Consider the following 16,589-nt stretch of genomic DNA (forward strand, 5'->3'; position numbering starts at 1 on the left):
AATTTTTGAATTTTTAGAATATTTAAAAATTATTAATTGATGATATGGTATCCACATGTATGTTACAACAGTAAAATTAACAAATATTAACTTTTAATCTATTTTTTTATGATTTGACAAATAGTATAATTTGAAGGACTAGAAGAGATAAAAAAATTACATAAAAGACTAAATTGACTTTTTCTATATATGTGGAGGGCCAAATAAAACAATCTACGTTTATTTTGATTATAAAAGATAGTTTTATTGACTTTTATAGTTAACTTGTGATGTAGATTGAGTGAAAGCTAGTAATGTCTTACGAAAGAAACGTTAGGGAGTTGCTAGGAAATTGCTTCAAGGATCCCATCCCATGTGAAGAAAATGGAGATTTGAAACTTAAAATGATGTATTGTTTGATTCTTAATTTTCCTTCTAATTTTTTTTTTCTGTATATGCTTTTACTTTTTTTGTATTAATTTCAATTCGAAGCTTCTCCTCATACCCATTGCTTTGAACATTAAGATTGAATTAGGAAGTAATTATAGGATATAAAAATAATTAATAATTTATATGAATATGAATATGTTTGTTTTTTTTTTAAATTATATCCATACAAGTATATGGGTGTCACATATGGATGTTTATAAGAAGCTTACAATTAGGAGAGTATTACTAAAAAGGTAGACATCAATTTCCATCTATACTTTACTCACATGGAAGTGAATAATAGAATCCTAGTTTCATTGGTACTATTCGTAATTCTGAGGACTTTGCATTTTGGTTAGAAATAGGAGCACGTTACATACAATTAATATAATTTGGGGGTTACTTGGAAGTATGAGAAAGTTGGAGGGTAGACTTACAAAAGGTGGCAGTTTGGACGGTTAAGATTCGGATGTTATTTGGATGAGCAAAACAAAAAGCTGATCTGAATAAATACAACATCATATAGTCATCAGATGGCGCGGTGGACCCCTTTCCAAACCTACCCAACCAACATTGTTTTTCTTTTCCCTCTTCTCTTTTTAATTTTTTCAGGATCAAACTCTATTTTTTCTCCCATGCCGTTCTTCCTAGAAGTAAAAGGCATTGCAACTCGTAGTGATAAAATTAAGGTTTTGAAGGAGTTTTTTTCCTAAAAAATAAAAATCCATCTAAATATTTGTTTTCAATAAAGCTTAATAACCCCTATGATATATGGGTATAAAATTAAGATAATTGAAGAAAAACTCTGAAATTATTTAAAAATATATTTTCATTGCTAAAACGGCATGCCCTTTCTTGAACTGGAAAGCGAAAAGTAAAACATTCAAAACCCAGATCTACAAAAAACAAAATTTGAAGGCCCATTAGTTTCTTAAGCCCACTCTAAAGTGTCAACAAAAACTAAAAAAGAAGTCCATAAATCCCAAAATCCAAAGTTCATTAAGCAATAAGCATTTGTTAAATGTTTAGATTTACGAATTATTTATTTCCCGAATCGGGAAAAAAATTAAAATTGTAGTAATGGTTAGATTTTGGGTCACTCGTTTAACACACAAATCTTTAATCTGATTGATTTAAATTAATTTTATTATAAATAAATTAAATGTTAAATCATTTTGAGTAATTTTAAGAAAAAAAACACACTCTTCAGGAGGCATATGAAGAAAAAAAAAATTACTCTTCATGCTGGTCAATTCTGTTTTATTTTCAAAGTAGTAAAGATATTTAGAATGAAATGAATAAAAAAACAAATATCTAACACCCAAATGGATTAATCTTAATAACACCTAGTTTTTCTTTCTTCTTTTTTTTTTTTTGCTAAAAAATAAAATTAAATCTGAAATCACTATTTCAACCATCCTTAACTATATATATGTAGCATAAGTAACCAAATTAACAGAAATGTCAATGATGTGATCTCGTTAGAATTACATGAACACAACATTACTCTAACAAAGCTTTAAACTTTACTCATTCCCTTAATTACTTCGCTTTGCAGTAGTTTTTTAACTTCAATCACTACAGTTGGTAAGTTTACTTTATACTTTTTGTTTGTTCTGTTCTTTGGGATTCCCCCAAAAATTGCTGTAAAGAGAGACAATTATTTTCCTTCGTATATTTGAAGTGAAAGTTTTTGTCTCTGTTGATTTGTCCTTTTTTTTTTTCCCCTTCTCCTTTGAAGAAAATGGGATCTTAAAAAGGTTTTCGTTTTGGTGACTTTAGCCCCTCGTTTTTTCAAATAGAAAAATGAGTGGTTTCTTAAGCTGCAGTAGATGTTGTTTTGAAGTTACCAACAGTTAATGTTTTTAATCTTAAAACTTGTTTCTCCTTTTGCTGAAATAGTTTTCCCAAAAATATTGATTTCCTGAGAAACAAACGAATTTCATACTTCATAAATGTGATTTTGTGTTTTGGTGCAAGACGAACAAAAGTTTGACCAGCATTTGAAATCATTTTTTCTTTTAATCTAGTGTCCACGTTTCACGGCATCAATGGAGGACTTCATAGATGACAATAATACCCCCTTTGTAGTATTTAATACAGTTAGTTAAGAAACCATGAAAAGAAGGGTACATTAGTGGAAATTTATTTGTTTCCATTAGTGTAACTTGTAGGACCCTTGTGACTATAATAATGTCTTGTGGATCATGAACCAGGTAAAATTTGCGGTAGCATTGAATGTGGCAGAGATTTCTGGTTTGACCTTTTATTCAACATATTCTTTTACCTCTGCTTTAGTTGGTCTTTTTTGCCTTTATTGCTTTTATGTGAAAATCTAGGTTATTAGGACATCTAGATACCGAGTATTTTTATGTGTTTGGAAGTTAATATCTTTAGGTTTATGTCGAAAATGGAGTTATATAGGAATTTCCAAAGAAGAATTAGAGCCTGTGTCTTTCAAAATGAGCCCATTAAATTCATTGACATTGGATTCTTCAGTCTCAGCTTGTGGTCTGTGGGTCAGGGAAGCATTGAAGTTGTGAAGGATAAATAAACTTGACTTGCTATTTTAACATTGAGATTAAGAGTTAATTAAAATTATGCAGCCATCAAAAGGAAGGTAACTTGTATTCCCATTTATGACTCTTCATTCTCCATTATCACAGGTTTCTCAGGTGGTTCTTTTTATGGATCCATTTAGGCAGCAAATTTATGTTTTGTTTTTTTTTCCTTGAAAGAAAGATGCTTAGTTGGAAGTGGAGCTTCTTCTTCCATTTAAACAAATGCATATAGGTGCAATGAATGCTTATTCTTGTTTGTTACCCTTTAATATCACCCGGGCTGCCTGGGATTTAACCACTGCTTGAAAGGCATACAAATGCATATAGGTGCAGTGCATCCTACTACTCCAAGTTTTTCAATTTTACCATGCACTGTTCATTAACTACCGATGTTTAACAGAAATGGATCTTCGGAAGTGCCTCCAAGGGTCTATCCTCGAGCAGTTCGTCGACTCAAGCCAACCACACTAGACACCGAAGCAGTTTCTACTTCGAATCGGGCAAGCAGAACTTCAAAAGAGAAAAGCCCTAAGGTTGTTGAGCGCTATTTACCTAGAAGCCAAGCTCCAGAGGTATACAAAAGGAAACATTATAGACTTCACGCATGATCATCTTAGTACTTATAACCCATTTTCCTCCTTTTATAATAGCAGCATGCCAATAGGCAACTTGTTGATCTCATTAATAGGGATGGGCTTATTTTTCAACCTTCCCGATTAGTTGTGTTGATGCAGACGCATTAGCCTCCCATAGATTTGTCTTTTTCAAATTAGAAATTCGAGTTTAGCACTTAAAATCATGGCTCTTTCGATCCTTCGCGAATCTGAATATCTAACCTTTTCTGCTTTTCTTGCTTCAGAAGAAGCGCCCCAGCAGAATATCTGAACTGGAGGTACGGAATTCACAGCTTCAAGAAGAATTAAAGGTGGTGAAGGAGCAGTTAAATTCATCCGAATCATGCAAGAATCGAGCTCTGCGAGATGCCAAGGAGTCCAAGAAGCAACTGTTGGCCATGTCTGCAAAGCCCGAAACGTGTCGAAAACAGTTTCTTGAGTCTGCCTCTGAGGGAACTCGTGTTGTTGAACTCGAGCTGCTGATATCACAAGGACGGGATCAAGCCTTGCAGCCCGAGCTTGAAGCTACCCGAAAGCAGCAGTCTCTTGACTCGGCTGTGAATGAGATTCAACGACTTAAGCATTATCTTGAAATGGTGGCTGAATCTGAGGCTAAACAGACCAAGCAAGTGGAATCAACGATTTTGGATTTTAAGAACTTGAACGGAAACCTGGTCGAAACTCTTTCTCTTGTATCAAACATGAAAAACTGGCTAAAGGATGGCCGAGAATCGGAACCTCAGGCCGAAGTATTGGCCAGTGAAACTCTGCTACAACTTGAAGCTGCGAAAAAGACTGTTGAGGCGCTTAGATCCGAAGGTATGAAGGCCGTCGAAGCTTACAATTCCATTGCTTCAGACATAGATCAGTCAAGGGAACGTGTTTATTCACTGGAAGGTCTTATTAACAAACTTAAGGCAGACCTGATCAACGCTGGTGGCATCATCTCTCTTGATTCTGATGGTGGTCGTATAGTTGTCGAGCATCGAACACGAGAAACTGAGAAACCTGAGGAATCTCAGCAACTTGAAGCAGAGATTTCTTCTTTAAGATCTGCTCTCGAAACAGGTGAGATTAAACGCCTTGAAGAACAAATCCAAAGCATTATACAGATAAAGAGTGCTCATGAGCAGATGGACCGGATAAACACCAGAGAGGCAGAGTTGTTAGCGGAACTAGAGAAAGCAAACTCTTATATTATTGACTTGAAGGCGAATCTGATGGATAAGGAAACTAAGTTGCAGGGTATTTCGGAGGAAAATGAAGAGCTACACATGAAGATTGAGAAAAACTTGTTATGCCGGCAAGAAGTGGAACTCGAAAACAAGCTTAAGGCATTGAAGGAAGCTGTAGTTGATCTGAAGGCAAATATGATGGATAAGGAGACAAAACTTCAAAATATATCCGATGAGAACGAGATGCTCCGGTCGGAAATCCGTAAAAGGGACATGAACATAGTTAAATCGAACGATAAAGTGGCTGCTGAGCTAGAGTTGACAAGGGCTGCAAAGCAAGAAGCTATTATGAAGCTTGGACTTGCAATGGAGGAGGCAGATAAGAATAACAGGAAAGCAACCAGGGTGGCTGAACAGCTTGAGGCTGCACAGGCGGCCAATTCGGAAATGGCGGCCGAGTTGAGAAGATTGAAGGTGCAATCGGAGCAGTGGCGCAAGGCTGCGGAATTAGCTGCTGCATTGCTTTCAGCAGGTAATAATGGAAAGAAGTTCATTGAGAGAACTGGTTCACTAGACAGCAACTATAATCCAAAGATTAGCTCATCTTATACTGAAGATATGGATGATGATTTACTGAATAAGAAAAATGGGAACATGCTGAAGAAGATTGGGATCTTATGGAAGAAGCCACTGAAATAGAACACCTATATTATATATATGTATTGCCAAAATTGCATAGAATCTATATTTTGTCACCCTATTTTCCTGTCGATGTCATATCGGTGTATGCTTGCTGTTGAAAATGCAACTTTTGGTGATGTTGGATTTGGATTCCATTGTTGTTTCAGCTAAAGCTGCTTGCTTAATATTAGGCCATCACTTAATCGGCTGCTGAGTGAAAATATGAATTACCATTTTTCTTAATAACTATGATTATGCAGGGTGATAATATGTTGCTGTCCAATGAATTGAGATTTTCATTGATGATAATGGATCAAAGTTGCTCTGTTTTATGGATTCTTAATGAACTTCATTGAAAATAACAGCAACTCTTACCTAATCAACTTCATTGGAGAAAATGTAAAGAATTTAATCTAAAAACCCAAAACTAAATCAAAAGTTAGTCCCTTGAAAAGAAATTGTTACCTATCAGTATCTTGCTTTGTGTTGATGGTACGACCATTGGAAGTTTTGTGATTTAAGATGGACTCCAACTTTTAAGTTAATAAAAATTTTAAATACGGAGTAAAATAATCGAGAAGTAGATGATTAGAGGTGGACATTTCAATTTAAAATTTTGAAATTAATACAAAATATTTTTTACAAAAATAGAACATATATTATGACAAAACCTCAATATGTACTCAGAAAAATATTATCATAAAAGTTAATAATATTTGTTAATAATATTATTAGCAATAATATTGTTAGTTCATTTTACATATAAAATTTTAAAATTAAAAGTATATAATTCATTATACTATCTAATTCTTGTAGGTACCGTTTCTAAACTTTTATTAGTAAAGTTTTTATAATAAATTTTCAAGTGTTAATTATATAAGAAAGTTTTTATTCCTCTTTTATTGCTAATAATTCTTTTCATATATGATATATTAATTTCATTTGGTTTAAACTTTATCACCTTATTAAGGTAAATAAACTTTTGGAATTTGATTAATTTTTATGATTTCGAGTTTGTTTTAGACCGGATAAAGGGTTTATCCTTGTTTTAAATTTTCATATAATCTACTTATTTTTCGATAAGTTAGGAAAGAAATTTCTTCCATAATTAATAATTCCTAAAAATTGTTGAAGCTGCTTTTATCTTCAATTTTTTCATGAATTTTTTATTTTTACTATATTATGATCTTATAGTTTAAGACTATCTGTAGATAATTTTAATCCTAAGAATTATATTTCTTTTTTTCTAGCTCTATTTTCTTAGGTCTTAGTATAATTCCATGTTTTATGAATTCTTGAGAAATGATATTTAAATGTTTTCTATGTAATTCTTATGTGTCGAAAATATTAAAATATCATCTATATAAACTACACAAATTTTTTATATTTATTAAATATAGAATTCATCTATCTTTGAAAGATTTGAGGTGTATTACCGAATCCAAATGGCATTACTTTCCATTGATAATGTCCATTAGATGTACTAAAAGTTGTCAAAGGCTTGAACTCTTCTGTTAGCATGATTTGCCAGAATCTTGATTTACAGTCAAATTTACTAAAATATTGTGCTTGTTTAGCTTGATTAATTAAAACATTCTTTCTTGGAAAAAAATAACCATAAAAATAATATTTTGATTTAATATTTTATAATTAATAACCATTCTAGCTTTTCCTCTTTTTATTTCGGCATGGTTTCTAACCATAAAGGCTGGACTATTAGTTGTTTCTATTAATCATTTTTCTAATAATTCTTTAATTTGTATATCAAATTCATCTATATCTTGTTTAGTATAGATCATTGGTTTAACTCTAATAATTTTGTTGGGATTTTCTAATTTAATTTCACAATATCTAGAGCTATTTTGCTATAATTTTAATGGTTCTTCGCTAAAATTATTTTCTAATATTTTAAACAACCAATGACTTGTTTCAAGTTGATGAATTTGTTCTTTTCTTGGTGGTGTAAAGTTTTTATCACAAACAAATTTATGATTTTCTACTAATGGTATTTCTACAGATGTTTTATCTACGATAACATAATTAAATTTTATCAATAGAAAATGGTAAATGTTGATATATAAAATTATTACCTAATAATATACCTCCATGCATTGCTGGAAAGCATAATATTTTACGTATCACAAGCGTTATATTATTTATATAGATTGGTATATTTTTAACTTTATATTAAATTATGATTTCATTACCATCTATTCCTATGATTTTTATTGGATGTTTGATAAATTCTCATTTCTCTAAAGGAATGGAAAAGTTATATTATAATCATGACCTTTTTTTTCAAATTTGTAAAAAATTGCTAATTTCGTATCTGCACCATTGCTATTGATAAAAATTGGTTCTCTAAATAATACATTCAATACTTATATTACTATATTTCACCTCATTTCGTCCATAATGGCTAGAGCTAATGAAATTAAATAATTTTAATTAAAGTTTAGGTAACTCGATTTCATCCAATTTAAATGACTATTATGATAAAAATGTATTATTTTATTTAAATTTAATCATAACTTATTATTTTTAATTAATAAAATAAATTATGAGATGACGTTATTATTTAATATGTTGCTATTTTACATTTGTTGAAATACGAATTGCATTCTTAATTTTAAAATTTATTAATTAAGATTTTATATTTAAAAATAATTTAATTTCTTCATTTGACATTTATAAATATTTGTCATTGATGAAGCTCCACAAGGATTGAATCGTCGGTGCCTGTTTGCTGATAGTTTGGGGGTCTATCTTCCCCGTCTGTGTTTAACTAGTAATTTAGGCTTATCACTGATACGGACTACATTGCTAATGCAAGTTTTGAACTTGTCATATTGTATTTTGGGCTGCCTATTGGGTCTCTATGGATATTTATTATCTTGGTAGCAGACTTTTTCCAAACCTCCATCTCAATTTATTTTTTTGGTTTCGGAAAATTACATTTTACTTCAAACATATTAGTTTTTTTAAAATTATGTATTAAAATGTTATTTAGGTTAGATTAGTTGGAAATCAAAGTATTCTATTTTTGAGTCCAAGAAAAAATTAATTTGTTATTCAATTGAATGGAGAGTCCAGACTTGAGTAAATTTAGTTATACAATTGCTAGAATTACCCGTAACTTCTCAATTTTTAAATAAAAGGATAAATAGACTTCAACGTATTTTAACTTACGTCTTCATATAGTGACAACAATGTCAATACTGACAAAGTTTAGATTCTATTGGCAACTATATATATAATTAATTATTAATAAAATCCATAAAATATATATATATATATATATCTTTATAAATTTTGAAATTTAAATATTTAACTTCTTAACTTAATTACTTATCTTTCTTAATTAACTATTTAAATATTAATGTTTATTTAACATTAAAATGATTTTAAATATTTAAAGTATTCTTTAAAATGAATTCAGAAATCCAACTGCTTAAGTAAAGTTTAACCGACTGGGCGAGGAGTCAGATTGATTTCAACTTGTGATCCAATTGAGTCCAATTTGCAGTATGAAAGTAGCTTCAAATTGTCGGTCATATAAAAATAAAGTTAAAAGTAAAGCAGGTGTCAGTTCCTTCATAATAAAATTAGTGCTTAATTTATAAGCTGGTATCTAAATTATATTATTTTTATTTTGATATTTAAAATTTTTTTGTTCTAATTTTTTTTCTAAGTTGATATTTCCATCACTCAAACCTTTAGGTTTATTTAGAAAAGAAGATTTAACTTATAAAATGATACTTAAATTATATATTTTTCTCATTTTGATATCTAAACATCTAACATCTGCTCCATTATTGAGGCTGAGGTATGGGTATTGCACAATGGGCTACAATATGCTTGGAATATTGGTGCAAGGAGGATATTATATTGAAAACAGATAATATAGAGGCTGTTGGGTTGGTAAATAAAGTAATATTGGGGATTCATAATGATGTTGTGTTAAGAGATGTATGGAAAACGATGAGATGAGATTGGGTGGTTGAGTTCTACTACGTTCATCGTGAAGGAAATCGAGCAACTCTTTTAACTTTCAAATATAGCATCGGTGTCCAAATTTATAGCTATCAGAATTATTGATTAAGACTTGGAGGATGTAGAATGACTAGGTTTAGTTTTAAATCTTCTTTAAAGAAAACAAACCAAAATTAAATATTTATTTATACAATGAATAATTAATTACCCTACTCCCGTTTGCTTGTTGAAGGAGTGAAAGCATAAATATTGTCAAAAATTGCTGCTCTAAGTGGATACTCGACAAACAATAAACATGATTTTTTAATCAAAGTGCATCACAACGAATTAAGTTGGTTATTTTATTGGATTAAAATAATAAATTAAATCCAAAACTTGGATTGCGTTAAGACTCAATTTGTGTGGAGGAATTACTAAAAAGATGTGTATTGTCCACACTCGTATTTCTTTTCTTCCTACTCCTGGTAAGATATCATAATAAATATATTTTAATAACACCTTTCACAAAATAAATAAATATTTTAATAACTACTCTTATCTACGGTCACTTAATATGCGATTTAAAACAATACTGTTATTTTAAACATGATAAATTTATTTTGTTGACAAGAATATTATTTAAAGTGATTTTAAATTCTTTTAAGAAGTAAAATAAATATTGTATAAAAATTATCATATTAAATAATAATCTTTAAAAATTTTATTGAAGGCATTATTTAATTTATAAAAAGCATAGTGAGGTATACCACCATAATCCCACTGTGATTCAACGCTGAAACAGTATTTTATTAGCCGTAGAATGTTTAAGCTAATTTTCTAACAATTGTTCCATCAAGGTGACAATATCTTTAAGTAAGATTTTGTCTGGGATTAGTGCTTTTCCTTGTCTCACTGAATTGAGAGAGATCATGATCTATATATATTTATTTCTTATTACTGACATGTGAATTTAATAATCTGTTTTTATTATTGGAATCTACAGGAAGCTGAAAGTAATAAGTTATGATGACAGAATATCTAGAAAACATCAACTCATTCAAAATCCGATGGTTCTGCAAATGCAAATTAACCTAACATTAATAATATATGTTTTTCAGACAGTTCAGACCTGACAGACAAATCCATGAAACATCTCTCTCACTCTTTCATTCTTTTTTCTCTACCATCTTCTGCAAATTCCCTTAATTGGTTACCAAACAAATTTCAATCATCATTTGCTTATCATCCAATAATAGAATGAAAATGGCAATTCTTTTTAAAAAAGAAAAGAAAAGAAGGGGAAAACACTGATGATTCTGATGAATCAAATCTCCTAACACAAAAAAAAAAAAAAAAAGATTAACAGCTACTGAAATATGCTGCTTTCAGACATTAACAAAAGACAAGAACAAGGAACAGAAGACTTAAGTCTTTTTTTTTTTTTCTTTTCTTTTTACTACATTAGAGGGCTATTGAGAAGTCCATGCCAAGATGAATTGAAGCCATTCCAGGTTCCTCTTCCAGAATCAAAGTCGGCAATGGACAGCTCTTGCTTCATTGTTGTAACTGTACTTGCGTTACTCATTTCTTCATTATGATATGGTACCATAAGTTCCCCGTTAAACCCCATATCTTCTACCTCCCCCATATTCTCATTTCCAAACCCATAGTAAAAATTCTGCAAGTTGTTCTGGTTTCCAAGGAAACTGCTTCTTAGTGCATCAACAATGGCAAGATTGGGTGGTGAAGTACTACTGGTACAACCGTTAAGGCTAGGGTTTCCAAAATCATCAAACCCTAAAGGGAAACCGGATTGTTTTTGGAGCCGAGCAAAGGCCAGGCTTAGGTCATTGGTGTCGTAATTCAAAGGTGGGAGGTGACCAGAAATGAGTGGGTTAGTACTATTGGATGTTAATAGAGGTTGATCTTGGCTTCTCTTTGATGATGATGATGATGATGATGATCTTTTGTTCTTCCTGCACCCACCGCCCACCGGAACATTTCTCAATGTGCCTCCTTTGGTCCAGTACCTCCTGCATGACTTGCAAAAATACCTTGGCTGAGAAAGGCTGTAGTTGTTGTAATAACAAAATTTGGTGTTGATGGAATCACATCTGGGGCACTTGAGTGCTTGTTCATGTTGAGGTCTTGGCTTTCTCTCTTGTTGTCCTTTTGAGTTAACCGACATGTTTTCCATTGAAGGGTTAGCCATCTCCTGAAATTTTTATGAAAAATATATATTAGACCAAATTGCAATAAATAAATATTTGTTCTTAATCAGGTTTATAATCTAATACTTGGTCATATCTTGATTGATCGGGACAATTGATATCATTAATCAGTGGGGTCATGAAGGGATAGTTCAGAATTTAGAGCCTTTTTAATCAATTTGTTTTTTTTTCTCTCTTTAATATTCACTTGATTATAAGAAACAGAAAAAGAAAGAAAGAAAGAAAGAAATCAACATTAGTTCTAACTTAATTCAAATCAGAACAACTGTGACACAGAAAAAACAACTTCTATAAATTTGTGAAAGAACATACATAAAATAAAATAAAAAAACTATAGCTTATGTTGATATTCAAAATTTATTTTCCTTTTCCCTTTTATAATTTTGATCTTTAGAAACAGAAGACGATCAACTCCTAATTATATTAGCATAACTGAAGTTAACACATCTTTTCGAATTTTCAGATAAAAAGCAAACCTCCCAAAATTCACAAAGCTCTACCTACATCGCGAAACATATATAGAAACACTTGTTCTTTATCATAAATACTATATACATATATAACCCTTATCATAACATATATATGTATATACCTGGTGTTGTCTGGTAGAAGGATCCATCCATGCAACAGAAAAATAAAACAAAATATCCAACACAGCTAAGGAAGCTCCAACTTTGGGGGGTTGTTTTAACAAGAAGAGATCAAGTGCAAAGAATATGAGGGAAGAGAAGAAGAGAGATGGGTTTTGTTTTTGGTAACAACTCAAAGCGAAGCAAAGCAGCTGCAAAGGTGAAGATATATAAAGCAAAAGCTAGGCCCCTCATGTACGCCTCCCAATGAGAGAGTGAGAGAAGAAATGAATTTAGTTTTTTTTTTTTTTACCTATCCCATAGAACTGTAATGATGAGTTTCCCGTACGAGATAATGATATGTTTGTCTTGAAGGTAGATAAATATTATATTATTTATATATTTTTTGTTTATTCACATATTATTTTATTTTCTCTGTCTTTTTAATATAGTATTCATATTTCAGTCATCAAACAAAGCTTTAAATGGAAAGAAAAACCTAGCTAAGATAGTCTATGGCTTTGGGGGTGAGTACATGTGGGTCCTTTCTCGCGTGGATTCGACTATACCGTGGGGTCCATCTGACTCAGGTTCCTCACACTCCTTTGCTATTCATACATAATTCTGCATCTGCCTCCTACTTTTTTTATATGCCATATTCGAATTTAAGTTTTATAAACTAATTATTGTTCATTTTATAATTTTTAACGTATTAACAATTTATTTTTATATAGTTTTAATATATTTTAAAATTTACACAAACATAATTACATAAAATATATATGTGTTGAAATCAAATAAAATAAAATTTAAAGACAATTTTGCGAGAATCAAATTTGAAATACTATAGTTTAAATTTTGTAATTTTTATTGATTTTTGACCCAAATAATATAAAAAAATTTATTTATCTAATATGCCATCAATTAATTATCAAAATAATATGAGAGTGTGATATGTGAGGGCAAATCGTCACCTAAAATGACAAATTGGGGTAGGCCGGTCTGCGTGAAGGGAGTAGGATCTTGTTCACAAATAAGCCCTTTCATTGTGGGAATTTGGGAGCAAAAATAACTTTTTTGATTTAAAGCCACACTTTGAAATTCAAAACAACCGTAATAAAAAAATCCCACTTAACTGGGAAAAAAAAATCAATAGTGAAGATCTAAAAAAAAAAAACCGTGAAAATGGTGAACGATTTCGTTGCATATGTATACTACAAAGGTCAAATTTACCTATTTGAAATTGGTGCCGTTTTTTTAATCGAATCAACAGGTCGATGTAAGGTTCACTTGAGATGCTAGGATTAATGAAGTAAGATAGTTGACGCAAAATCATCTTGCCATTGTGGAAGGATGATATCAAGGCTCTTCTTCAGATACCCAATGTCATCCAATCATTGTATTTATCATCTATTGGAACTTGTTGACAATGAAGATGTGAATACAATGGCATATGCACATACCAAATACACGGACCTACATGTTGCTAAGTTGTATGCTGAGTTAGAATGCAACAATGTTGAAGCAAAGGAGGATATTCAATGAACATCATCAGCGGATGTTGTAATTGACGTTACTCCAATAAATCAATATAATTTGGGAGCTCAATGTTGTTACAACTTCGATCGTAACATCAATTTGGTCAATCTAACTAAATGTGGTGCAACATCGACATCTAGTTGCTACCCTAACTATATCTAACCATCGATCATTCGGTTTGAAAATAATATAGGGTTACAATATGGTATAGAAGAAAAATAGGAGCAAGATGAGGAGGTCCTAAATGACGATGTTGATGAATTTAGCGACCAAGATTCATATATGAAGTTTTCAATGATGAATGTGATGAAGATCAAGTTCAAGAATTTCATGAGTTCCCCTAGACTGGTCGAGCTTTGGGTGGCATGGTAATCCAATTCCAGCCCACTGAATATTTATCGACCATAATCCTTGATGTTGCCCATGCTGTTGAGTTCCCGAAGTAACCAAAAATAGTACCCAGTCATGTATTGCCAAAAGATAAGGAAACAAAAGAGCTTCGTGTTGGGTTGCAATATCTAGATAAGGAGTTATGTGTTTTTGCAATAAAAGATTACAGTTTAAAAGTGCCGGTGGACTAAAAAGCAGCCATTTCAAACCCGATGCTATACGTGGAAGAGTGTTGGAATATAGCTGGTGGGAGCAGGTTGAGGGTCAAAGTTGCATTTATTAAGCAATCTCAAGTGTGGGAGATACAGAAGTATGAGGGACCACATACTTGTATTGTTGCAAGGTTGAGCCAAGATCATTGAAAATTAGATACAAAGTTAATCAACAGATGTATCAGGTTGTTGATTGTGGCGAAGCCCACTATTTCAATAATTGTCTTGGTGGCAGAAATGCAAAACCAATACGATTACATAGTATCATATTGAAAAGCGTGGAGTGCCAAACAAATAGTGATGAAGGACCTATATGGTGTAAAGATGTTCCACCGTATTTTTTGGACATTATTGGCTTTTGTTAGATGAGCCCGTTCCATGTGTAAAGATATTCCACTGTATTTGTTTTTTACTTTTCAGGGCGTTACCTCATTGTAAGCCAATTGTCCAAGTTAATGACACTTGGCTTTATGGGAAGTACAAGAAAACCTTGTTAATTGCGGTTACATTAAATGAGAACTGAAATGTTCTATTGATTGCATTCACATTTGACAAAAAAAATATAGAGTCGTAAGAGTTTTTCTTAACTTGAGATGTCATGTTGTTACTCAAGGCACAATTTACTAGATATTTGATGAAAGGAGTAGTCTTATTGTTGCAATGAGACATTCTGGTACCCCTTAATGGTATATCAACTTCATCTGCCATGTAGTGAATAACTTTCACCAAAAGTGCAAAAATAAATCGTGACATAAACAAGTGATGAATATGGGTAATAAATCTGATCCATTCTAATAATTTTATGTTATTATTTATTTTCATTTAATTCAAATGATGAATGTAGTCTTCACTTCAAGACTCAAGAGGTTACAAGTTGTAAAGACACAGGTTTAACCAACAGATAGAAAGGCCCTGAATTTGTCCCTGACCTGATGGAACAGTTCACAGCTGGCCCTCTTCCTCATGCCACGTTAATTTCAAAAACCCCAAATTTTGCGTTCAAATGTTATGGCGTGTGAAAACAATACAAGCTGCTTGTCCTGATCGCCTGAAAATCTCTGTGATTCAAATCACTCCTAAATCCTAATACACACAAAAGCATGAGCACACATAGCATAAACCTCGTGCTCCGAGCACATCACGACAAAACAAGGTTTGAATTAAACATCCAAGTAACTTTTTATTATTATTAAATATTACAAGTTCCTTTCCTAATCACGTCATTGTTATAATGGTAACCATTTGTGTGTATTTAAGTTTATTCAATTTGTCTATTGATATTATAATAGCAGAAAAATATATAAGTATTTGGGATTTGTCTGATTAATATAATCAAATTTCAAATTCAAATAATCATCTCTCATTACTTTATAAATAGAAAAGTATTTGGGATTTGTCTGATTAAATATTATATTAATATTTGTAATTAATTTAAATGAATTTTCAATTAATAAATAATGGATTTTAAAAATTCACAATCAAATCGTTCAAGGACAAACAGATAGTCCAGTCTTAAGAGAAGAAAATAGAAACCTAATATATGGCCATCTAAACAAGTTGAATTTTGATATAGATTGACTCATTAATCACGTTCATGAGCTAAGTTACCTCTAAAGTCAAACTTCAATCCCTATCAAAATAAATTTCATTTATTAGTGCTTTTATTGCGACTAATACGTGAATTTCATTCATCAGTGGCGTTTAAATTTCTGAACTTAAACTTAAAGCCACTCATACTATGAAAATACATTAAACATATTATAAATTGTGTTAGTGAGAGGGGACGGTTGTGATGATTGGGGGCTAATAATGATAGCTAGCAGTGGGAGTGGTGACAGTGACAAGAGGAGGATCTTCTATCTTCATTTGCCCATTGTTGAGTAACATGTGGAGACCGCATATTCAATCCTAATAATGTGGTCTGTTTCTTAAAAATATCACCCTTTTATCTTTTATAGAAATTGCTTAGCAAGTAAGAATTTAAGTACTTACGTAAAGTGAATCTTTAAAACTTTTTTAATATCGGATTTATTAACATTTTACAAACTCTTGTCGTGAAAGTTAATTTTATATTTTCATCATACTCAACACGCAACAAATATAGTTAACATCGCACCAGTTTTCTTTTTCTTTTTTTTTTAATATTAAACTTTCAATTTTATATCTTACATTTTCTTTCAAAATTTCCATGATTTTTAAAGTAAAATTACAAAAGAAAATACTAAAAGAGAAATTAA

General features: G+C 31.3%; 2 protein-coding genes across 3 annotated transcripts; one reads left to right on the top strand and one right to left on the bottom strand.

The window, feature by feature from the left end:
• The first annotated feature begins 2,765 nt into the window (after window positions 1-2,765).
• Window positions 2,766-5,685, top strand: LOC108450756 (interactor of constitutive active ROPs 3). Of its 2 annotated transcripts, XM_053027482.1 has the most exons (4): window positions 2,766-3,028; window positions 3,147-3,296; window positions 3,370-3,541; window positions 3,829-5,685. In XM_053027482.1, exon 4 carries the CDS (start codon window positions 3,982-3,984, stop codon window positions 5,455-5,457), a length of 1,476 nt encoding a protein of 491 aa, XP_052883442.1. In that variant the 5' UTR covers window positions 2,766-3,028; window positions 3,147-3,296; window positions 3,370-3,541; window positions 3,829-3,981; the 3' UTR covers window positions 5,458-5,685. The 2 variants fall into 2 exon arrangements, with proteins under 2 accessions (XP_052883442.1, XP_017604006.2); XM_017748517.2 differs by lacking the exon at window positions 3,147-3,296 and having other exon boundaries at window positions 2,770-3,028.
• Window positions 5,686-10,482: 4,797 nt separating this feature from the next.
• Window positions 10,483-12,448, bottom strand: LOC108450522 (dof zinc finger protein DOF2.1-like). The gene is made up of 2 exons (XM_017748186.2): window positions 12,235-12,448; window positions 10,483-11,626 (listed from the first exon to the last, which is right to left on the bottom strand). The coding sequence occupies exons 1-2, from the start codon at window positions 12,259-12,261 to the stop codon at window positions 10,868-10,870; spliced, it is 786 nt and encodes a 261-aa protein (XP_017603675.1). The 5' UTR covers window positions 12,262-12,448; the 3' UTR covers window positions 10,483-10,867.
• Window positions 12,449-16,589: the final 4,141 nt, after the last annotated feature.

Source organism: Gossypium arboreum, chromosome 5 (assembly GCF_025698485.1).
Source record: "Gossypium arboreum isolate Shixiya-1 chromosome 5, ASM2569848v2, whole genome shotgun sequence".
NCBI classification, from domain to species: domain Eukaryota; kingdom Viridiplantae; phylum Streptophyta; class Magnoliopsida; order Malvales; family Malvaceae; genus Gossypium; species Gossypium arboreum.